Source organism: Hyalella azteca, unplaced genomic scaffold (assembly GCF_000764305.2).
Source record: "Hyalella azteca isolate HAZT.00-mixed unplaced genomic scaffold, Hazt_2.0.2 contig12864, whole genome shotgun sequence".
Lineage (NCBI taxonomy): Eukaryota > Metazoa > Arthropoda > Malacostraca > Amphipoda > Hyalellidae > Hyalella > Hyalella azteca.
In genome coordinates, this window is record NW_025942808.1 from 140,936 (window position 1) to 166,078 (window position 25,143).

A 25,143-nucleotide genomic window follows, 5' to 3' on the forward strand; every position below is an offset into this window, starting at 1 on the left:
TGGGGAGGAGGCGTGAGTGCAGGGCATGCCTCAAGTCTCTAAATGAGGCGGGCGAGGAGGAGGGTAGAGGCTGTGGCATTGATGCTGTCACGGGGACTCATAAGCTGTGACTATTTAGCGCCTACAGCCAGAACACCTCCTGCCATCTCTTGCTCTCTCTCATACCACCACAAAGACTGCACGTCGCTTACAACTGAATGAAGATGTACAAACGCTTGCTAACGGTCTAGACAATTGCGAAGATTCGGCAAGTGCATGTGTGTATAAAGAAATAATCTTACAATTGGAACGCTAATGTAAATTATTCAGAGATAAAATATTAATATAAACCGCCAACGTATACAGAAATCTCTAATAAACCGCACAAACTAATCAATACACATAATGAGTAGTTCAAAACCAATGACACCGGTAGACAAAATTCAATTTTTGCAGCGCGTGGCAACGGGAAAACGATCAGGGAAGCGATTGGCTCATGTACAAAGAGTGTCGAGGTAGGAATATATCCTCACTGTTTACACGACCTTAAAGCCTCGTAAAAATCGGTCGTTTTCAAACAAATTAAAAACATTGCCCGGCAGGCACATGTAATAGAGATGACTATATACATTCCTCAATGTGCATCAAAATTTTGATGATAGTAGCTCCAAGTTTGTCGAGTCTACTCAAATAATACCGTAAGATTAAGGAGTAAATAAGCTGGAGTCGGGAGATGCTGAGCACGAGGCAGTCGGAAAATAACGGAGTTAGCCAGTGAAACTTGGGCGCTGAGATCAATATGGCCAGCAACAACAGAGAGAGAGAGGCAAGCTGGCACGCCCGTGCTGGTACAGGGGAGGGTTCAGCCAGCTGCATGGCTCCCTGCATTACATATACGGCATCAAATTGTGAGTGATTGCAGTTCAATATCTGGTGCATCAAATCCTAAATAAATTTAAAAAGCATTTTTACAATGTGAGCCAAAACATGTGCCAACTAAAGACGTCTTCTTACATTTTTTGAACGCCTCTAATTCACAAATTCGGTCAAGTACGGTCATTTCGGTTCTTGTCAACATTCCCAAAATTGTAAATGCTGACAATAGTATGTGATGGTTGGCCAAGATATATAATCAGTAAATAAAAAAGTCATAATTCACTGATAATATGATAGAATCAGAATCACATTCGAATAACGCAACAGAAGGTTTTGTAATGATGAGAATGAGCGAGTCACATAGCCACACCGAAAACCAGAGAAAGTCTTTGTAAAGAGTGCACTGCACCAGAGCATCGTTATCTCGGTGTTATCCGCCTCACACCTGACTCCTCATAACATATGTATAATTGTTCCGACTTGAAATTCTTGATAAATCATGCTTTACTTTTTCATAGTCTATTCCCAGATATGAGAACTCCACAAAACAAAATTTTTGCCTCATAATAAGACAAATCACGGCACAGGAAGGTCAGGCGTAGCTTCTTGAAAAGAAAATTGTGATATCGAGGAAGCGCAACGTAGCAAGCAGCTTGTATGCATGAGCGACAGGGGCAACAGAGCGAAGTCTGACGGACGCAGCCACAGCACCGAGCCTTCATCACCTGTCGCCGCTCAGGACAGCGATTGTGGTGAACCGCTTATCGCAAGTGCTGTAATTATCCTGAACCGCATTTCAACATTGCTGGTTTGCCAATTACGTCAAGATTACTTACAAATTTTTTTATATCTTGTAGCCGGGAGGCAGTGCCCACAGGCAAGATGCAATAAATAAATTTGCAAATGATGATTAAATTTTTATGTGACATTCCTTCAAAATATAAAGAGCGATATAGTATCAGTAGTATTTTAAATGAAGAGGTTATACAAATTATACTTTGAGAACAAAATATTACTTTCAACAATGGCCGATTTGTTATTGACACGAGTATTACAGACAAGATTGAGCAGATGATAAGTACAATTAGAATACATAAAAAGCATTCGCACCACACGCGTCAACCTCAAAGGCAGAAAGGAGACTTCGTTTGGTAGTTAGGTTCTTCACAGAGTCGGGGATGCATATAGGGTAACATGGGGATGAGGGATAGAGGTATGCATCTTGGAATGCGCTTACTGTGAAGCACTTGAACCGAAATATCGTTACGAAGAATCGGCACGTACGCTTGCGTGCACAGCGTTGGCATAAACCTGTTCACCAGGTGGAGTAGGTAAGCTGTGACGCAGAAGGTTACGTGCGCTGCCAGCGAACGACCTCTCTAGGCATGAGGGAGAAAAACGCTACACGTACAATACGATAAAGCTGCTCAGCAAATGTGTTTCAATAGTTTGTTACAAAATTTGACTGGCAATTATGATTCAAGTACCAAGCCAGACCTGGTAATTGACGACATTACTTTGAACTAGCAACAAACAAGTAATTTATCTGCCACTCTTGCTTGACAGATGTGTACAGTTCTGTTTTGTTCAACAAATACTTGCAGCCAAACCATGTTGGACATGTGTAGAGCACAACACCGCATTACCACATTGCAGGCACGCAATGCATTTGGCGAGCGTCAGCGTTTTGCGAGGTGCCGTAAACATTAGCAGTCGATTACTCGCAACCTATTGTAATGTGCAGAATATTTTCGAAATCAAACTTGGTGCATATGCTATTTGCTAATAATAATTTTTGTAATTTTAATTTAGTAATTTGCCTAAGTTCTCTACCAAGAAAAGAAAAAAATATACGTGTTACGATATTCTTAGGAGACAATCTTTCATAGAGTAACATTCATAGCGAGAGTATAAATGCGTTATGCAGGTGAATTAATACTACATAAACTTGCTTGACACGATGTCAGAGATTGATCATTAACTGTGGTAAACCGTTAGCCGAGCCACAGCTGGCGGCGAGATGGTTGAGACGAGCTGTGGCAAGACAGAACGAGAAGCTATAAGAGAGGCGGGACCAGAAGCGCAGTGTGCTTGTGAACCTCAAGCACCGGATGTCCCGGTAACTTAACTACGTTGGCTGAGGGAGGGTCAGAGGTGTCGAGACTTCAGTCCATGTCTTCAGGCTTGCTGTACAAAAGAAAATTGCCTCCACTACGTAATGCGATAAGCCGTTGCCATTCGAAAATTCAAGTAGCCAATATAGATAAGCAGCTCAATAGCCTTTATTGCAATGGTCATTGAATCAGAAAATATAAAACAGTATTTGGTCATTTCATTCGCATATAGACTGCCATGATTTCGCAAAATAATTATATCCACAGACAACTAAAAGTTTATTCTCCACTTAATGAAGAAGCAGAGGTCTGGTACTCCGAATTACCGATGTTCAAACAAGAAAAAGCCGGATTTAGTTTCTCCTACAGACGGTGTGGAGGTGCACAAAGCAGTGTGACGTCAGCGAGAGAGGAGATGCAGTTCACCGTGCAAATTATGCGAGCTGCTTGCGTAACTCACGCAGTGTTCACCACATGCTTCTCTCTTTCTCGCGTGGCTCGGTTCAGTGGCTGCTACGACACTATTTTGGGGGCAAATATAGCAACAGGACATCAAAAATTCAGGAGCAAGCGCTCTTCCATCAATTCGAGATTCATTATAGAACCTACTTTCGGAGCCGACACTGACAAATGCAAGTCAAGGTGTGAGGAATTCGTTTATTCCTGTAATGATTACCGCCAGTAAAAGGTTCTATACCTCATCAGAAAGTCATTATATATTTTGCGCCGAATTACTTACAAAATGGTCTGGTGATATTAATATAACTTTGAATTGATAAAATTTCGCACATGAAAATTTCCTTCTTGAAAGGAAAGCCAACTAGGTTTGAGCTCCAGTGAATGAGTTCACAAATGCCGGGCATTCCTTCGTCCCCCAAAGACGGCAAACAATCCCAGCAACAACGGCAGATTTTTTCCCTGGTGCGCTGCCCTCCAAGATAAATGCCTGAGGTATAACGCAGTAGCATTAACACTTGGTCTACTTGTTTATTTTCAGGCTGCGGCTGCCATGTGAAGCGGTAAAGGAAACTGTTGCAAATGAATTCAAAATAGATCCAATGGAGGGTTTCGGTATCATCTATAATCATGTTTATCAAATTTTCGAAGTACAAGCTACATAGAGATGCAGTCCACGTAAAAGAACATAATTTAGCACGACAATTATTAATCTTAGCAAAGGAGAAGACTCCGCAATAGCAGCGCTCGCAACGAGAACATAAAACGTTATTCACCAGGATTTGGTTCCACATACAAAAATAAATGGGCGTCAGTGAACAATGCATACTGCGTCGACCTTCATGCAGGCTTTCATTCCATAGTAAAAAGTTGTAAGAGCAAGAGATAGCTGACATTCTTAACGTATTATCACACTGCAGTCGTCAGGTGAATCAATGCACCTAATAAAAGCAGCTCGCCATTCACATTGAGCACTGAACCGCAAAGCATTTCATCAACACATCGGTCACTCAGTATATTTTATAAAGGCTGTATTACTTATACATTAGTCTGACAGTGAGCTTCAGCACGATCAGCTCAAGTGGCAAGGTGTCAAGTTAGATATTGGAATGCGCTCCCTATTACAAATCCACGTAACAGATTGCCGAAATTAGTTATGTTATTTGTGCAAGCAATCACAAAACAAACGCAAAAAACGGAAGATGGCCGAAAGATCGTGTGAAAACGGAAAATGGTAGAAAAAAAAATCAATGTTTCACTTACTATCCGATAAAAATTTTCTACAAAAAAGCTCTTTCATCGTCATTGGCCAGAAATTTTCACCCCATTTCCTCAGTGTTCATATTGACGGAATACAACGTAGATATACCATCAAGTTTGCTATGAAATTCAAAATACGACGTAAACATCACTCAGTGCATTTTATACATAAGGCTCTGGAGAAATAATTAATAAAAGTAACTAAATGAATAAAAACGAATCATTCAAACATTGTTAAGTGTTAACCTTTCAAAATTAGTCCAAATAAATTTGGGTGGGACGAAGGTGCCCAAATTGAAGCCCATAGAAGAAGAAGACGTCGCACGGTGCTCAATGAAGTCGTTAGGCTATTTCAAATAGGACGCTGCATGACGCCTAGAGAGGCCGCGCGAGTAGAGAGGCTCCACGCTTCAGTAACGGGGACATGAGAGAGCAGCTGGGGGAGTAACGCAGGGGACGGGGTGAGGATGTCAGACCGACACATCAGCGGGAAAAGGTGTCCGGGATTAACGAAAAACATTGACCGCTCACCGAAGCTCTTGAACTTTGAGACTTTGCATAGACTAGTTGGTCTATGAACTGCGGTACGAAATGGTATTTCGTTCTAGTTTCGTAGTGACCTTAAGATACTATTATGATTTTGTTTATCATACGATACTCTGGCAACGATTTACCGCTGCTGCCACCCACGCCACCCACCAGGTTTGTGCGGCCACGTACTAATGACTACGTCACTATATGAAATAAAATTCTATCTATTCTACATGTAAGTGGCTATATTAGAAAAAGTGGCATTCTAGTGGCTAGCATTGGTGGAACGCGGTGACTGCACGGAAAATCGTAGTGCTACTTGATGACAAAAATTTAATGGATTATATGCATAGACGATGAGAGGACGTTTGAGACTGTGCATTGTAGTGCAAATAGACTAGCTTAGTGGATGCGCTCGTCGTTCAAAATTATCAATTATACCAAGAGGAGCAACCAAGATAATTTTTATCTACGTGAAATGATCGGCACTGCATGAAGATCATTACAAAGAAGAAATTTATCGCTAGTAAAAAAACATAGAAATTTTTCAGCATTTTACGATGTGCACTGGTATTAGCAGAGAAAAATTATTCAAACGCCTTGTATCGACCATGTGCACAGCACAGCGTCATTAGCTCGACCGTCACGAAGTCACTTCGTAAGTGTAAAAAATATACTTTGGATCAAAAAATCCTATAATTCACAAAAGGAAGTAGTGACAGAAACAAACCTACATATTGAGCCTGTGCAGTCATAACTTGAGAACAAAACGATCAGCATCGCATGACGCTGGTGCAGGGATCCGCGGCAGAGTGTCGAAATCATACCTACGTCTTACACACAACAGCTTATGTCTGCGATTCCCATTAGAATACAATGAAATGCTGAACACTTCTTAATGAGAGACACAGACTCAACGTCGAGCATGACTTAGCGAACGGAAGGCTATAAAAGACAGTGTGGAGTTCAACAGGTGCAGTTGCAAGAGGAAGTGGTTCATCGCACTCCAGAATAACCGTTAAGCCAGGGAGGGAGAACGTTTCAGAGAGCGGCCTGCTGAGAGCAATGATGGTATCAAGAGGCACGCACGGTCAAATGACGCAGGTGTCATCAGGGGCCAGGTGTAGCGCTCATATGCATTCAAGAACAGCAATAAATGCAAGCAACAACAGCCATGAGCAACAGTAACAGCACAGCCAAGTCTAGTAATAGAATGAAATGAAAGCATGGGAAAGCCTTGTAATTCTTAAGAAACATTTATTGCAGGAGAAAAATATGCCATGTAAAACACTGAACGGTGCAATAGCTACGTTACAACCATGGGCAAATCTGATTGACTAACTACGAGTAAAAACATGATTGGTGACTTCATGTTGGCACATGCAAGTTATCGGCACTTGAGGATAAATATTTAGTCATATTTTTCATCTCTAAAATAAGCGATAACGCTACTTATCTCAGTTAAATATTGGAAGTCAGCAATATTCAATAGAGATGCAAGACTGAGGCTGCGCGCGCCAGTCAAATGAGAGGACGGTAAAAAGGAAGCAGGAAAGCGTCAGAGGAGAGTCGTGCAATCTCACAGAGAGCGTCGCAATTTGGCGTCTGCCATTAGCACGGGCCACCACAACCGCCGTCCAACTTACTGCCTTCTTTTGCCAGCACCAGCGCGCGTGAGGTGCGGCACGATAAACACAATCATATAGTTATATGCTATAGCTGTATACTATGATTATATGCTATAGCCAAGTACTATGTTTATGTACTATAGTTATATAATTCAAACTAGATTTATTTTAATTTTCAAATAAACCTGTGTGTCAATCCGTTTCAATTAATTTTCTATCTTTTGGTATTCACGGTCACATAGAGGTTGAAAAAAATAAGAAATTCGTAAGTTATGAGACAAAAAGAGAGATTCTAGTTTGAAGGCGAACATTTTCAAATTAAAAGGCCGGACCAACGAGAACCAGCACCAATATAAATTGATACCAAGAAAAAATTGAAAACTTATTATTACCTAATTACCTTATAACATTAGGGTATTACTCATCAAATAGGCAAATTCATTATAACTCGATTTAAACAACTGCGTTCTGACACAATTAAAGAGTCCAGCAATAGTTTGTGTTGAGACGGAGAGTAAATCGTAATGCAGTGATGAGTCGCCACGCAAAGCGATGGCAAGCAGGCTCAGCCTGCTGGGTTTAGGCTGCGTCTATCAGCTGGTGCGTATGATGAGCCCTAGCCAGCATTACCATTAAGAGCGAGCTCAACAAAATCCTGAGTGATAAGATAAGGAGGAGATGGCGTGCGAGAACACAGCGACATACGGGGAGCAGGTGATGAGGGGGTGGGGAGGTAGCAGGTTCATCGAGATAATCAATATCCCAGGAGTGGCGTCCACGCACACAAACACACACACGTAACAGGCGTGGACACGTGACCTACACACACGCACACATGCTCTCTCTCCTCCCCCCAATCCTTCCTTCCTGCTTTCGTGCATATTAGGAGAAGAACGCCTCTACAATGAACGCGATACACCTCGAACATCATCCGCCCTATTGCCCACCCGACCCACCAGCACACAAGTCAACACCACCGCAATTACTCGCAATAAGAGGCCAAATCCTCACAGTTTATGCCTCAACGGCCGAACCATTGATTTGAGGTGAGATTACGACCAAAGAAGAATACACAATTCAAGATAATTATAGCTAGCTAACTTAATGCGATTTAAACTCTTGTTAATCTGTCACGTTTAGACACCTCTGCAACAGTCCTCTGCACCTATTTGCATGAACTAATAAATGACCATGTACTAAGCAAGAAATATATGACAACAATGTCATCTATTTTTGTGGAAAGAAGCCGCAATTAAACGACAACGCAACTAAACGAAAAATTCAAAACAACGCACTTTTCTACCAATCAGCAAACTTTATCTCGGCATTTAAATTTTAAAATTTGACTCAATCATCCCATCGATCCCTGCTGTAGTTTTCTACGTGCATCAATTTATATTTCACCTTGCCATCTGATGGTCAATGAACTTGACTTTGGCTGCGCATTACAAGTCGCAGTGGAGCAACGACACAAGGTGTCAGACTCTGAGAGTACGCATGGCTCCACGTACAATATATGCGTTCCGTTAGAATCACGACACGAATGTACGCAAGCGGAGTGAATGCAACTGACACTACATCAAACATCAACAAACACATCAACAAAAGTAAGTCTCTGAACTTCTGTCAGCCGAGAACCCACCATAGATTAAAGTTGAGCTAGAATGCAATTTTTTCTCGAATATCAAAGTTGGTTGCATTTGAACTCAATTAAACAGCGTTACTGACTTTCTGCACGAAATTCAGCCGCAACATTGAATTATTAAGTATTTATTGATAAAAACGATGTTGAACTTTTAACTACGGAAAGCACGAGACTAAAAAAATTTAACGTAGTGAATGAATAAATAGTGTGTGGAATAAATAAAGAATAAATAAATGGTGAATAAATGAATAGTGAATAACAAAATGAATAAAGAAAGAGAAACGAATGAAATAAAATCCCCCAAAAAGGCAAAGGAACCATGCTAGCTGAGAAAAATATTTAAAAATGTATTAAATCATTCCTTAACACGATACAATTAAGTGGTAAACACCACCTTGGCCTGTTGGCCATTATTGAAGGCAATAAGTGCCCTTTTTAGCCATCCATTATGATCCACATACTGTTATTGTTAATAGGCTAATTGCAACATAAAAAAAAAACACTTCAAAAAGATAAAAAAGTTGAAAAAAATCAAAAAAATTAAATAAATAAAAAAAATCGTGAAAAAATAAAAAAAAATCATTGATTTTTGATTTAAAAAAAAATCAAAAAAATCGCCAACCCTGGACGGAATACAACGTTCTAACAAACAAACGATCTAAAGATTATTGTGTATAAATAAGTGTATGAAAGTATATTTTTGAACTTATTCTGCACGTCAATGCTCTGCAAGCCTCAAGTATGAGATGAGCCACAGCAAGCTAAGGAGTTGCTAGTCCCGAACTTGTTTGGTAGAAACTCGAAATTGATTGCTTGAATGCAGTAGCCATGAGAAAAGTGAAAGGAAGGCGAGCGAGACTAAAAAATATTTTTTGGTACTGAAAAGCCCGAAACACGAAGGTGCTTGAGCGTCATATTCATAGCTATGAGGACTTTCGCTTTCACGTAGCACCACTTGAGTGAGCAGATGCTGAGCGTTTCTACCTGCCGAAACTCAACAGCTTTCTCCCTACCTCACGACACCGCCTATGCCTGCGGCTCTTTGCCAGGCCAATAACATTACCAAGACCAAAATCCTGGGTCAGACGGCCACAAGAAAATGTGAATAAAGAAATAAGAGTACAATGGATTTTTCCAGTTTAGGCTCAGGTATCAAAAATAGCTACCTAGTAAATGCGTTAGAAGTGTATTGATGAGCTGAAGAGAAAAATTTGCAAACAATTGACGATACATGAACAATCAGATACGAGCGAGGAACACAGATATCTTTATCGATATCTGTCGCCACTCAAGATAACTAAAATGGCAAAACGGTGACCCGAAAAATGTCATTAGGTACGCATAGATCTATTAAAGATATAGACAAAAATGCTAGATCAATACTGGGAAAACGTAGCACTGCTGCTCTCGCACTAGAATACATCGATGACGGTGGATAACATAACAATAAAAATCGAAGATATTTATTATCTTTAGCACGTCTTGAATCCATGAGAATTAGCATACAACTATTGCTGGTGTGTGGCAGAAGGCCCTTTATATCTAATGAGAAGTTACACTGCGGTACTCGAACCTCGGAATGAATGACCAACAAGGAGAACGAGTCCTAACCTGCTAGCAGTGACCTCAACGTCGAGTTAGGTTGGAGCAAAGTAAACAATGCAGACCATCAAATAACTAAATACCGTCAACAACCACAACTTGAAAAGCAACAGCAAGATGGAAGCGTGCGTTGGAGGACGGGTGGGGAAAGGAAGCAGCAAGAGGAATGGAGGGTGGCTAGCGTGTAGCTGGAGGGGAAGAGGATCTGAACGTAGCAGAGCCTGAAGAGAGTCAGTGACCTTCGCGCGACTGGGAGACCTCGGCTACTGCAGCGAGCACGTACCGGTTGCCCGCAACATTGACTTCTTCACTGAGCTCATATCTTGCGTGCATGGCTCATTATCTATCAGGATCAAATTCGTCAACAATGCAGGACGACCTAGAATACCAAGCTCATGCCTGTCTGTACTGTTGTTTAAACGCGCATCAAGAAACTGCAAGCAATAGATTTTTCAGCGTTTGATCTCAGGGATCTGAGTAAACTGTTGCCGGAGAAAATGCGAGTTTTTGGGACGCAATAACTAGATGAGACGAGAATACTGTGAGTAAACTGAAGCCGAGCTCATAAGAGTAGAAGTATAGGTAGAAAAATTTGCAAATGTACTTGACTGTCCAATTTCAACGAACTTGAGGCACATAACACGGTAGCACCACTGAAACCAAGTGCGCAGCATTGCTTGAAAGGTTTCCTGATAATTTTGCTGTAGTCGTAAGATCACTATTCTCGTATTTGCTTTCTCAGCTCACTAATGATATTGAGATAGATTGTTAGACGAATGATGGAGTGATGCACACGTAGAGCCACGTTTGTTTGGCTCGTAATCATTAGGTAACCTCAAGCCTCGGGACATCAATGACACAACTCCAGCAGTCAGCACCTCCTAGGCCGGGGGGCGAGGTCATGCCTAACGGTAACATCAACTAGATTCCAGCAGCCTAGAGTCTAGCATTTGTCGCGCGAGGTCACATTCTCTGTGGCGTGAAATAGTGATCACAATAGTTGTTTTCACTTGCCTACGCGTTGTTTGGGAAACAAGCTTAAAACTAACCGCGTAACAAGAAATCACACTGGTCATCGGCATCAAGAAAATTTGACTTTTCGAAAATTAGCAGCAGCGCACTTTGATCAACGGCGTCGTGGAAGAAGTACACAATATTTTCCACAGCATGAAGGAACCTTTGCTTAATTGAATACAGGCTTATTTAAGACATAAATTTGCCTTCAAACAACGAAACTCGTCTACCAGTTTGAATAGGCTTTCAGTCATTTTGGTTGAACACATAAAACACATCTTGCAGTGTTAGTACACGTTCAGTGATTTGAACTAAAATATTGAGTGCTGGACTGCGGACCTTGTTCCTCGCCCAGGCCGCCAGCTGCAGGCAGCAGCGTGGATCCCATGTACCGGCAGCCTGGGATCGTTGCCCCGCACACGCCGACCTAACGGCAAGAAGATGAGCTGCTTCCCGCCCATGTGGCGAGTAACGGGTGTCCAGCGTAGCCGACATATGACAACAGCTACTTCCGAACTGCGCGCAACGCAATGTGCAGTAAAAACAAACGGGCAGTCAAAACATCGTCCAGATAACGTAGAGAGGCAACGTAACTTATGGCACTCCAGCGTTTCGTAATAGAATAGAAGTCATTCAATGCAACTTATACCGCGTGAATAAGATCAAAGACAACCAAACTGTGCTTCAGTAAAAAAAAAACATGCAAACCATTATTTAAACTACTTGGTTCAAATATTATGATAATAGAATCGAGTTGCAGAACGATCTAGAGATATAGATATAAACCGTGCCCACATCGATGTCATTCCGTCCTGCGATGTAGAGCAACTTTATCACAATCTCTTCCAATCATGCGCACTTGAACCAGCAAACGTGTTGATAACAGGTGAGCTGATAATAGCAAACAAATTTCTTGGCTAATGGAACAGATCTAAGACTTCAGAGGTGATGTCAGTGAATAAGTACGAGAGGAATTTAGTTAGTTTGTGGATAGTGTTCAGAGAAATTCTGCATAGGCGCTTGACAGATTCGTGGCAAGATCTACGATCACTGAACGGCGGGTTCAGCAAAAAACTTGGGTTACAGCTGTCACAATACTTCTGCAGCGATCAATATACAAAATCAAAAGAACCAGAAGCCACCAGCATATTGCGAAAGTTTTTGCGAACTAGATGCAAATTTAAGTGGGAGACAAATGTAAATTAGATGAGCAAAGCCTTATTCACGCCACGAGTGATTAGTGAAAGTTGTAGACGTTCCGACCTCAATTACGGTTTTGTCTCGTGATGGTAACTCAAGTTTCTATGCATCAGATATGAGCAGTATTGACGACGATTATTATATCTGTGCACAAAAGGGGAGCAGCCACCTGCATTGCAATCTTATCGCGTAGCAGCTCTGCAAGTAGAACAATGCCTGACTAATCTGCAGCCACGAGCTCGAGGCACCATCCTTATAAGAACCGCTGTCGCCGTCACTGAAGTGCCCCACTCGTTAACTTGCTATTAGTTCGAGCAATCTCAAGTCTGAGTAAATTGTACCCCACAGATCTTTAGCACGAGGATGTAACATTAAGTTCAATCATTTAGTGCAAGATGATATAGTTCAGTTCACATCCTATGTCCACCTAGATCAAAACAAATCAGAGATAAGGTCACTAGTGCAAGTTATAGGCTAGCAGGTACTCACCGCTCTTGGTGAGCTCAGGCGCCACCAGCTTCGAGAGGTCGGGCTCTTCTCCGTACCAGAAGATCCAGAGTTGTTTGGAGGAGTGTTTGAGGTTGGTCTGGTTCTTGGAAGGAGTGTCGGGGGAATTGTTGGTATTGTTGCAGGAGGTGGAGGGCATGGCAGGTCCTCCATCAAGGAGAGGATCGATGACGGGCGGAGGCCTACGCCAGGACCGTCGCCACACGCAGAGGACGTCAGCGGAGAGGCAGCGCGCGTAGGACGACAGCACGGGATCCTCGATGGTGTCCGAGACATTGTTGAAGGCGGGGTGAGAGCCGCTGCCTGCGCTGCTCTCCCACGTGTACACTCGCCAGTTGATACCAACCAGATCCGTCTGAGGGCACGACAACACACAAATTAGGCACGCATGTCTCCACAACTTTAATAGCTATTGATCTTAACAAGACCAAACACATAAAAAATTATGAGGCATGGAAGTGCACATTTGACTATGAATTTGCTTGGAGACCAAAATTAACAAATGAAAGCATAAAGTACCAAAGTAGAGCGACAAGCGTCTGTATTATTATTCTTAAATACATATTACACATCACATTGACTAATAACTTAGGATGATAATGAAACTCCTTGCGTTCATCATCAAATAATTCTGACTAGCTGAAAAATGACCGAAAAAGTAGATCAGCAATTAATAACACTGGTATAAAAGTATCTCACAGGATGCACGGGGTTTCTACATGCACCTTTTTCCATTCTGATCAAGAGAACTAGAGCCTCAAATGATACGTGCATAGAAACAATAAAATGGGAGAAAAGCTAACGGAGGCAAGAGCAGCACATGGCAGCGTACAGCGTAGGGCCAAGATGACAGCCCATTACCAGCTGTCGGTAGGCAAGCGCCGGTGGCATAAATGGGCGGGGCATGCGAGCATTAATGCTTTCATCTCATTGGTCCTCAGCCATTCCCATACAAACGTTCACATGGTCTAACGTTTGCAGTCCATCAGAGACGCACTGCACAGCCCTACTTACACTTACGCAAAATTCGAGACTAACATTGCTTTTAGTACAGCCTCACTGTACCAAAAACAAGGCCTATATAAATGGATGCGTAATTAATTTGTTTTCTACTACAACGTGCCATATATACGTTATGGATCTTTTTATGGATCTTCGAAGACGTCACCGATCCCAAAGATTGCGCGTGAAGGTTGCAACAGGTTTAGGATTAGGAAAAGAAATACCTTTAAATTCTTAGCATTAGCACGATTTATAAGTGGAAACCACAACACAACGAGTTGTGCGTTATGTGCACACACTGTGTTATATTCACACACACTGCGCTATATTCTTCACAGATCTTGTTATTGGAACAGGTAATGCATTTTGTGAGTAATAAAAACACATAGTCTCAGAGGCTATAAAAACATTTTTCAGTTTTTCCCATATTTTTAGAAGAATCGCAAATAGCACTTTGAAATTTGTACCAAACCTCAAGAGTATTACAAGTGCATGTACTCAAAAAATGCCTGGCTTATAATGCTACTAGTTTTTAGTTAGGAAGCTAAATTATTAAAAATTGAAACACCCTTACATTCTTAAAAACTCGGTGTGCTAGAAAAAAAACACATGTAAGAATTTTTCTGAATGAAATTACCCTTACAATGATATATACCTTGAGGGTTTGATCTTCTTTGTTCATTACCAGCCTTCTTTTGTTAAGTATGTCAAGATTTGAGCCTGTTTAAGGACCTCAAATATCAACCGATTACATAACAAAACAGTCAAATTTTTTATGAACTTGGCTTCCCCCATTACAGTCAACTGTAGGCTTTTAGCAATGACTGATTATCTTAAAACTGGTTTTACGGTCTTTTGAGTTGATTTATGCCAAAAATAACATCAAACATGAATAGCCTCAAAAATCATACTGTGTATTAATATTATTGTAATAAAATTTTTTTTTTTCAAGACTAATGGGAGTTCCTTTTATATTTCACTTAGAGAAAATATATACAGTTTGAAAATTAAGTTTATAGCAAAGTTGAAATTGATGTTAAAGACACAGTTCAGGCTGGGCTAAGACAAAATAGTTACAAAAAATCTCTGTGGAGTGTGTTTCTCTAGCAATGATCTGACAAAAGTGACCAAAAGCATCCAAGAGCTTAAACAAAAGTGTAAAAAGGCAAAATGTATTTTGATGTAAAGGGAATATCTGGTGGTCATTTTTTTATTTCATTGCATAATTTATCTGGAACGACTATAGAACAAGTTGGGGCCTAGTAATGTATATATAATTTATTGATGGGTGGGGTTTCTTTCACCCACTATTGCCATGGGTTGTTTTTAGAGTCTGAGACTATGTGCACTAAGCCACTAACTGCACCACAATTGCCAAGCAAAATGATATTGTCAACACTGAGGCTAGGCTCCTTGCAGACTTTAAGCAGCCATGACACTGTCACGCATTCAAGATTCCAACATAAAACTTTTGGGCAAGCAATGCAAGGAGAGTGAAGCAAGTGATTAGCAAGGAGAGTGCAAGGATTAGCAAGTTAGGAGAGCAGACATACCAAATAGTCTAGAACACAGGCTAACGAGTTCACGAGACTACAACCAGTTGTTCTTTTTAGGCAGCATAAACAGGGAGGTTGCAGAGCCTGAATTTGTTGCATTTGTTAGGGAGAAGAAATTAGCAACAAAAAGACAATCAAGTTCAAGATGTCAATTTATTAAAAGGCATGAGAAAACTATTTCAATTTGCTGAGAATGCTTAGAAAGCTCTATTTCATTAGATAAATATTAAATAATTTAAACACATCATATTGATGAGCTCTGAGAACCTCAAATAAAAAGACCCATTTAAATGCGTTGGAACTGCATTCATTACACCAACCCCAGAGAAGTGGTAATCATACCATCTTCCATCACACTCGATTGTTACAATCAGATTTCAACTTGAGCTGTAGTTAAATACATGGAAAAAACATTTTGCTTAAAGCCAAGAGTCCACTTGACATCTCCAATAAGAATTCAGACAATAGATAAATAAATAATAAATTAAAAAAGTGTCCTCATTAAAAAGAAGACCAAGTGTCCAGTTGATGCATTCTAGGGAAGGCAAATAAATGAAGCTTGACAAGAGGAGCATGCCACAAGACAGGTAAGTACAGTGGGGGGAAATAAATATTCGTACACTTGAAAAATCGTATTTTAATGTATGTAAGTACACAAACTGAACAGGAGAAGTGACTTATATTATGTATAGAGGCGCATTGTATTCAAAAATAGCATCAATAGAAATTAAATCTCAATGCAACAAAAATTAATGCAACATGTTAACTTCTTTGGGTCAAAAAAGTATTTGTACAAAACAACTTTTGACTAATATTTCACACCTGAACATTCCAGAATGTACTAGAAACATGTAGCACGTTCCAGTAATGTAATCAGTAACTATAGTTAACGTATTTTGCAACTACCAGATCATTCTGCAACTGCCCGTAGTACAAGAAGGTCTCAAAAATGGCTAAAGGTAAATTTATTGTTTTGTACGAATACTTTTTTCACCTGAAAAGTGAACATGTTGCATTGTTTTTTGTTGCATTGAGATTTAATTTCTTTTGATAGTATTTTTGAATACTATGCATCTCCATACATAATTTAAATCACTTTTCCTGTTAAGTTTATGTTTGCATACATTAAAATACCATTTTTCAAGTGTACGAATATTTATTTCCCCCCACTGTAGGTGCAAAGTTTGGGTAGGTGACACATGCTTCTACACCAACTAAATGAAAATTGAAATTAATTACTCTACTCATACTATTGGCAAATATCAATTTACAATAGAACAAATTGGAATTTTGCAGATAGCATCTTCACTTGAAAAGTGAAGATGCTATCATCACAATGAATCTTCTTCAAGTGAAGATGCTATCTTTTCAAGTGAAGATGCTATCATCACAATGAGGGAATATAGAATGACATTATAATCTATCAACAAAAACATTATATTTCCTGGTTTACTTATGATTTCTCAAGCTAAGACATTTTTTTACTTAAAAAAAAAAGGAAATTCCATTCTTACCAACCAAATTTGAACAAATTGAACAGTCAACAAAATATTGCAGCTCAAAGTTGCACTTTTGTTGAATGTGTACATTTGAGTTCAATTATTCAGGTTCAGTAAAAATTTAATGATAAATAGTTTGTCTGGTAGAAGTTTTCAGCTACTGAAAAGGCACCCTTCACAGCTTACAGAATAGATATTTTCTGAATGGCTGACCAGTAAATATTAATGTTTACCTTTTATGGATCATAAGTTAGCAAATCACATGCAGGGGAGACACAAATGAATGTGATTTTTATACAGCAAAACATCTTGAAACTATTCAGGGCCAAAGTTAGAATGTATAATTATCAAATTATTCAAAACACTTGAATACTAGAATACCCTTAGTCCAGAAAGAAAAGTTACACAAATCCAGCTTGAATGATCCATAACTGATTAGCTTCTGTCAGTTTCACTGCTGACTGTGGCCACTTCCTACTTTCAAAACATTGTCAAAATTTGGACTAAAGCCTTCTGCGAATGGGACAAAAATTCTTGTGCTTGCAGTGAATTTCAGCAATTTATCCAGACCTGTCCTAATTTCTTTCATAAAAAAGAAAAATAGCACATTTTGGCCTGCAATTTGTAAAAACTGCTGTAAAAACAGCATTTACCCATCATTTTTGGGAAATTTAGCTCAATATTCTAAATTGGATTTCAAAGGTCAAACTGCATAAAAAATAGAATATACTGCAAAATGGGGTAACTTAGACCACTTTTTTATAAATGAGCCATTTTTTTACTAGCTAAATTAAACTTGAATTGAAACATGCAAAATACAGGTCTATGCTCTAGCTTCACTTACCATAAATTGCTGGCTCCTGCCTCTCATAGTCTTTATGTAATTTCAAAAAAAGTGATGGTCTTTGTTACCCCAGCTCTTGGGGTATCTTAGACCGGGTGGTAAAATCAATTATATCTTTTGGTAAAATAACTCCAGGTTTTGGTGCATTGTAATAGAACTCTTCTAGTTACATATGCAAATGACAAACTTGAGGAAAGTGTCATAGTTTGCAAATGGGGGACGCCACCCCATAATGGGGTAATGTGACTACCTAATGGCAGACCTGACGGGGTAAATATTGACTGGCTTGGAAATTAAGTTAAAAAACTATATATAAGACTCTGTAGAGTCTGAAACATATAGAAAAAACATAAATAGGCTGTCAAACATAAAATATGTTATATATGGTAATTTTATAATAACTTCCAAGCTGGTCTATGTTCCCTCATTTGGGGGTGGCGCCCCCATTTGCAAACTATGACTCTCCTAAAATTTGTCATTTGCATATGTAACTAGAAGAGTTCTACTACAATGCATCAAAACCTGGAGTTATTTAACCAAAAAATAAAAAAATTGGAGGGGGCACTCTGACAGGCTTTAAATAATAGCTTTTTTTCATGGGTCACATTTCTAATTTTTTTATTAGATATGCAAACTTTTTTAAATCTTTCTATTGTGTTATGTAGCCTCAGTATTAGGCCTTTAATGCCCATTGACAAAAATTTTCTATGTCAAATAGTTTTTGAGTTTTGGGGGGTTTTTGTTAGAAAAATGAAAAGTGGTCTAAGTTACCCCACCAGTCTAAGTTACCCCATTTTACGGTACCTAGTTAGCCATTTTTCAAAAAACAACCAAAAAAATTACTTTTATTGACAAGTTTTGAAAACTAGGTCCAAAATCCACTGTGCAGAATGTACACTTTTACACAAATATGCAAAAATGGTCATCAATTGACAAAGATCTCTTTGATGATATCACCAGAAGCTCCTGAACAACTAGGCAGAGTTTGGTTATTGTAACACCTCGAACAGGTTTTTAGGCTAAAAAATTTGCCAGTATTTTTGACAATTTGTCAACAGAACGATCTAGATTAAACCTTCAAGAATATTTGCATAAATACATGTAAAGAGGTAAATTTAAAGAGAAATGAGTGGGGAAAAATCTTCTAAAAACATATATGAACTTTGACACTGATGCGACACCAAAGATTCTCATATATTTGCTCACTCTCTGCAGCCTGGGTCTAACAAAGTCACTTGCTCTAAAATATCACTGATATTTCAACAGAAAATATAAAAAATTAAAGCAGTTTAAGTGATGCTTCTCATCCTTGATGATATGGCTGCCAAAACATCCTAGTCATAAAATAGAATTGTGGGTTCATGAAATTCAAACTGCATATTGGCCAAATTCCTAATTTACTCATAATTAAGCATCAATGTCATGTTATTTAGGAAAAATTCATTCTCTAGATTTGTTTATATATATATTTTTGATGTATTAAGGTTATAGCTCCAAAATATTACTATTAATGCACAAGATTTGCCGCCAAAATTATATTAGCCTTTATGACTTGTTATCAGGCCCATGAATAAAGAGTGGCATTCAAGGACAAATGTGTTCCAGGATCATTTTGAACATATGATTACCATAATTTAAAAAAATGATGTAGTGCCAAAGTTATTTAGATTTTCACTGACATTTCTCCACTTACAACAGACAGATTATTGATAAGCTAATTGCAAAGCAAGTTCAAGCTCATATAAATTAGCATGCACATTTTTTCAGAAACAGCAGGTAGGATTATAAGAACAATCATTTTATGAGCAATTTAAAAAATTATAACTAAATTTCTCCCTTACTAGGTATAGGCAAATTTCAAAAATCACAAGTGAAACAATGCTTTCACTGGCAATTTAAAAAAGAAGTCAAATAGGTATTTGCATTTGTGACATTTTTCCATAACAAAATCAGGCAATGGCTATAAAAACCAGATTACCTAAAATTACTGCAAACTCAGAGCACATTTGTCTCATCCGAGTGTGGATTCTTCCAATTTTCCAGAATGGAGTTAAGTGAAGACATTGGTAAAATGTATAATTTTTCACTGTTTCACAGAGTCAACATGTATGATGTTGATGTATTATGGGCTAACCGCTAACTAGGTAAGGTATGCCTGAATCATGAATGTAATCACCTTCTATAAGATAATGATTTAGTCATAACATGCTTTCAATCATCACATTCAAGCATTTCAAGCCAAAGGTACTTGAAGTTGAAGCATACAATAGGTAACAGATTAACAGTGAATTAGCCACATTTTTCTAAGATTGCAAGGTAGGTAGGTAGAAATTTGCAGATGCATTGTTTTCCAACTAGAAAACTTCATGAAATTTAGTATGAATTAGTAGATCTAACTGCTTAATGGTGAAGATATTATTAACATGCAGTAAAAAAAATTTCGACTACCTACTCTAGAATAACTAAAACCTTATTGTTTATTAGTGGAATTACTGGAATACTAAAGCGATTTACGAGTGCCAATATTCAAGTGTAGGATCTTTGCAGCAAGTTGATAACAGCGAGTGAATTAAATGCAATATTTACCTAAAATTTTGCATTCCGAAAAATAATAAATGAAAAACCGACTCATAATACAATGATTTGGACATCATTGTAAGCAAAATTAGCACACTCGTTGATCTAACGGCAGCAACTTTCATTCCAACGAAAACTTACTAGCGTGAAAAAGTTGGTGTGGCAGTCTTCAAGGCTTGCCCCATTAGTCTGGGATAGCTGTGTATGCTGTGACATCATATATCCATTGTCAACACAACACTTGGATTGATTCCAACCCACACTAAAGGGATTTGTCTATAAAAATCAAGCTTTATAAACATTCACTCCATGGATCACACATCACACTTGGTAATGGCGGATAGGAAACGAGAGTATGTTCCAACAATGTTGAGCACAAGGATGTCAAAAAATAATCTGTAAACATGTCAGAAAAAGTAACAAAATGCACCTAAGCTTTTATATCCCAAGTTCAGTATGGGAAAATTTGATTTAATTCATAGAAAAATCGACGTATTACTCCATAAAAGAATTAATTTGGCATGTATATTTAACCAAATTAAGGATGCATGTTTTGAGTTAGAGACGAGCGGTTTCTTGAAAGGATTGCAATTGGTCAAATCTAGTCACGTGATGACAAACAGCTGTGGTCATGTCAGAAAAGACATATACTTGACCTAAATTGCTGCAAAATTTCTGCCACTTTTTGGAATCGACCTATACACAAGGTTCTGTAAAATTAAACCATAAAATAAGCATCTATTGTTTGTAGATTGTGTGGCTCGTGTTCAAATTATTTTATTTCATTACTGATACTCACATAAAACGAGAATTACGCTATACATACAGATTTGCATCCACAGATACCACGCACATATAAGATAAAAGACGATGCTAAATGTAAGGATTTGGCAGGATTTGCAATGCTGGTGTTTTTTTTATTAATCATTCAATATAATATTTATAATAAATGAATTTGAATATTCTTTAATGTGAAACATTATAGTATCAAATTTATACAGTTACTTCCCCTAATGTAATTTTTGTTAATCCGCAAGCAAATGTTTCATAGGAGTGCGGTATAAGAAACGAAATTATAGCAGAATTTGTGTTTGGACAATCAAATTTGCACGGTTATCGGTTTGATAAGAAGCCTGCACTTACTTTGTTACGTAAATTAAAAATATTCAGAATTGAATAGAATAGAAGTGTCGGCATTGAAGAAAATAGACCCATGGCCTGTTGCCGATTCTTGAATTTTTCGTGACTTGATTCACAAGTGATCCGGCCTTTGGAACTCGATCTTTCCATAACTGACGATTGATTGAGATAGCTGCTGGATTTATTGCCTGGTCCGTAATTTGCTAGGCATTTCAAGACTGAACATATGCTCCTGCATAGCATCGTCTAGTCTGTTTTTGAAGGTGTTCATACTAGGAGCGCCAACGATGCTATCAAGGAGGCTGTTCCACATGTCGGTGACTCGAAGAGAGAAGAAATTTTGTCGCATGGATGTGTTATAACGTAGTTTATTTTAGTTTATAGCCGTGGCCCCTGGTGTCGGTTCTAGTTTCAAATTCTAGTAATCCTTCGGGGACCTTGTATAAGCCATGAGTAAAATTGTATGCTTCAATGAGGTCCCCACGCAGACGTCGATAACTGAGGCTTGGAAGCTTCATAATCTTTCACATTTCCTCATAGGACTTGCCCTTCAAGCCCGTAACTATCCTTGTTGCGCGTCTTTGAACACTCGCTATTAAATTTTTGACCTTTTCAAATTTCGGTGACCACACGCCGTTTCCAAACTCTAGGTTCGAGCGCATGACAGCAACAAACAACTGCTTCATAACTTCTGCATCTAGGAACTTGAAAGAGCGTCTGATCAGTCCAAGTCGTTTATTGGCTTTATTAACTTGACCTTCAATATGCTTGGAAAATTTCAACTCATTGTCGATATTAACTTCTAAATCTTTTTCCATTGTCGACTTCGACATTTGTCATGTATTTAGTAGTATTTACCATATAAAATGAAGGTCAGAGCTTTTAACCTAATGGGAACGTTTTTAATACTGTTATATATTTTAGCATTGCATGACGAAACGCCCCAGCACAGCCATGTCAGCACAGCCGATGATTAGGCCGGTCTGGGCCTGTCGGCGAATCACGTAGTTTTGTACCTGACTCACAAAGCTGCCAAAAAAATTTGTCCCTGTCCATGTCTATGTTCAAACTGCACATGCCATGCTATCTGTCCAGTGATCGCATTCTGGTGGGAGACTCCTCCATACAACAACGCCTGACCAAGTCATGTCAAACAGACTAGACGAAGCTATGCAGGAGCATATGTTCAGTCTTAAAATGCCTAGCAAATTACGGAGCAGGCAATAAGTCCAGCAGCTATCTCAATCANTGGCGCCTCGGCAGTCACCGGTGGCAGGCCGTTCCAACGGGATGGATGCCAGAGGCCAGCATTGCCCAATACCAGCATATCTTTCATACTTCGTTCCGTGCGCGTAAGTAAGGTGATGACGCATTGCCGTTTGGTACAGTTCCCATTTGCGGCAATGCAGCGTGGTCAGCGGACCCTTATTAGGATAACAGCATGTGTAAGAAGTGATGGTAGGGGCTGAAAATCATTGGAGCACGCCGTATCGACCGTTAACTATGTGGAGTAGCAGCTTATGTGCTGAAGCAGTGTTTGTTTAAAGTTCGTGTGGTGTGATAGGTCAATTGACTACAGCTGCTTAGGTGCCAGGATGACAATATCTATAGCATTAAGATGGTTGATGTTGGCTCCAGGGCTGATTTGAGAGTTATTTTGCTGGTCTACGGCTGCGCACCCGTTCCAACGAGACGTTTCAGACAATTTTACGGCCTGACTCGCGGCCGGTCTCCAAAAAATATCTCCAAATTCAATGACCAAGGAATATCTCCCAAACTAATGAACGCAGCTCAATAAAATTAGGTACACACATTCAGTAGACGAGCGATCACGCGTTACAAGAATCGCTGCCTCTGAGAAGTATTACACGTTTGTTTCCTTATTTTAAACTGGTGGCGGCCACTAGTTATCTCTCAGTGTCAAGCGTGAATAAAATTCTCATTCCGGAAATTGCAATGGATGGATTAATGTTTTTGAGGTCGTCATGATTTCTCCTATATGTCATAGTATAATATAGCGATGTCAACGTTAATTAGGCCATTAGGCCTGTCACCGATTCTTAACATCGCAGAATATTCATTGCTTGTTGCAGTCTCAAACACGCAACTCGCTGATTCAAATTTGAAGTGCTTAACCGCTCGGCCTCCTAGCCGATTTGATCATAACTGTTGCAGGTAGCTGGTACCTAATCTACAACTAACTACTCCAATCTTGGTACTCTCTGAACTGTAACCGCTAGGTCACCCTGCCCCTGTGCCCCGGGGCGCATAGCGCTACCGGAGACCAGTTTTGACATATTTCACACTTAGTTCATATTTCTTTTCGTAGGTAAGCACGTTCGAGTGCATACCTTCCTTTGAGATATTTCTGCTAAGTGTAGTGTAGAGTTGCCGGCACTGAAAGATGTTGGATGAAAAGGCAACTTGAACCTCCTCAATATTGTGTGGAAATCTTTTAGAATCCGACCCTTTAAATATTATTCATTTGGAACTCTTGTATTGCATTTCAGAATTTGTTTTTACGCGTTTAAACTATTCCTGAAAAAATATACCTGAAATTATTTGAAACCGGAACAATCCTATTATTAATGAAGTTTTTTGCTTGTTCCTATCGTTTACGATTTAAAGAGGTTGACCATTATTCAGGAATTAGCCTTTCCACCTGCATAAATGCCTAAATTTCTGTTAACGATTGGTGTCACGTTTGAAGCACGCCGGTGCATCGTCGAGCACGAGTGTGCCGTCAGACTCTAGAATCTATTCTAGATCGTCGCCCAGCACACCGCCGGCATTGTAGTCGTCGCTCTCGCTGAACGGGTTCCTCACTCGCCGCAACAGACCCACCGTTACTCATGCCAGCGCCCACCATATCATAACATAACATAACAAAGTGATCTCGGCGCTGAAGTGTAGGCCTGATGTGGCCTGTCGCCGATTCTTTTCCTTTTCGTGCCTTGTTCACAAAAGATCTAAAATCGTGCCATTTGACCGGATCTTTTCATGACTGACGATAGTTTGAAGTAGCTACTAGACTTCCACCGGGTTCGATATGGTGCTAGGCATTTCAAATCTGAACATATATTTTTCCATAGCTTTATCTAGTCTGTTCTTGAACGCGTTCATACTTGGAACGCCAACGATATCATCGGGGGAGGCTGTTCGACATGTCGGTGACTCGAAGCGAGAAGAAATTTTGTCGCGTGGAGTAGTTGCAGCGCAGTTTTTTTTAGTTTATAGCCGTGGCCCCTGGTGTTGTTTCTTGTTTCAAATTCTAGTAATCCTTCGGGGACCTTGTATAAACCTTGAGTATACTTGTATACTTCAATGAGATCCCCACGCAGACGTCGATAACTGAGGCTTGGAAGCTTCATAATCTTCAATCTTTATTCATAAGACTTGCCCTTCAAGCCTGGAATTATCCTTGTTGCACGTCTTTGAACATTCTCTATTAAATTTCTATCATTTTCAAATCTCGGTGACCACACAACGTTTCCAAACTCTAGATTCGGGCGCACGACAGCAACAAACAACTGCTTCATCGCTTCTGCATCTAGGAACTCGTATGAGCGTCTGATTAGTCCAAGAACTTTGTTGAATGTGTTAGCTTGCGTTTAAACATGCTTAGAAAATTTTAGCTCTTTGTCGACATAAACTCCGAGATCTTTTTCCACATTAGACTTTTCAATCATTGCTCTCTCGTTGCAACCATGTCT

General features: G+C 39.5%; 1 protein-coding gene across 2 annotated transcripts in view; it reads right to left on the minus strand.

Annotated features, from left to right (window-relative positions):
* Positions 1-20,646, minus strand: part of LOC108681616 (mediator of RNA polymerase II transcription subunit 13-like) — a 42,440-nt gene extending 21,794 nt beyond the window's left edge. For both annotated transcript variants that reach the window (XM_047883437.1, XM_047883436.1), the window contains exons 1-2: positions 20,432-20,646; positions 12,795-13,167 (exon numbers count right to left, since the gene is read on the minus strand). In XM_047883437.1, coding sequence (XP_047739393.1) covers positions 12,795-13,167; positions 20,432-20,509 — 451 coding nt within the window. In that variant the 5' untranslated portion in view covers positions 20,510-20,646. The remainder of the gene's footprint in view (positions 1-12,794; positions 13,168-20,431) is intronic.
* Positions 20,647-25,143: the final 4,497 nt, after the last annotated feature.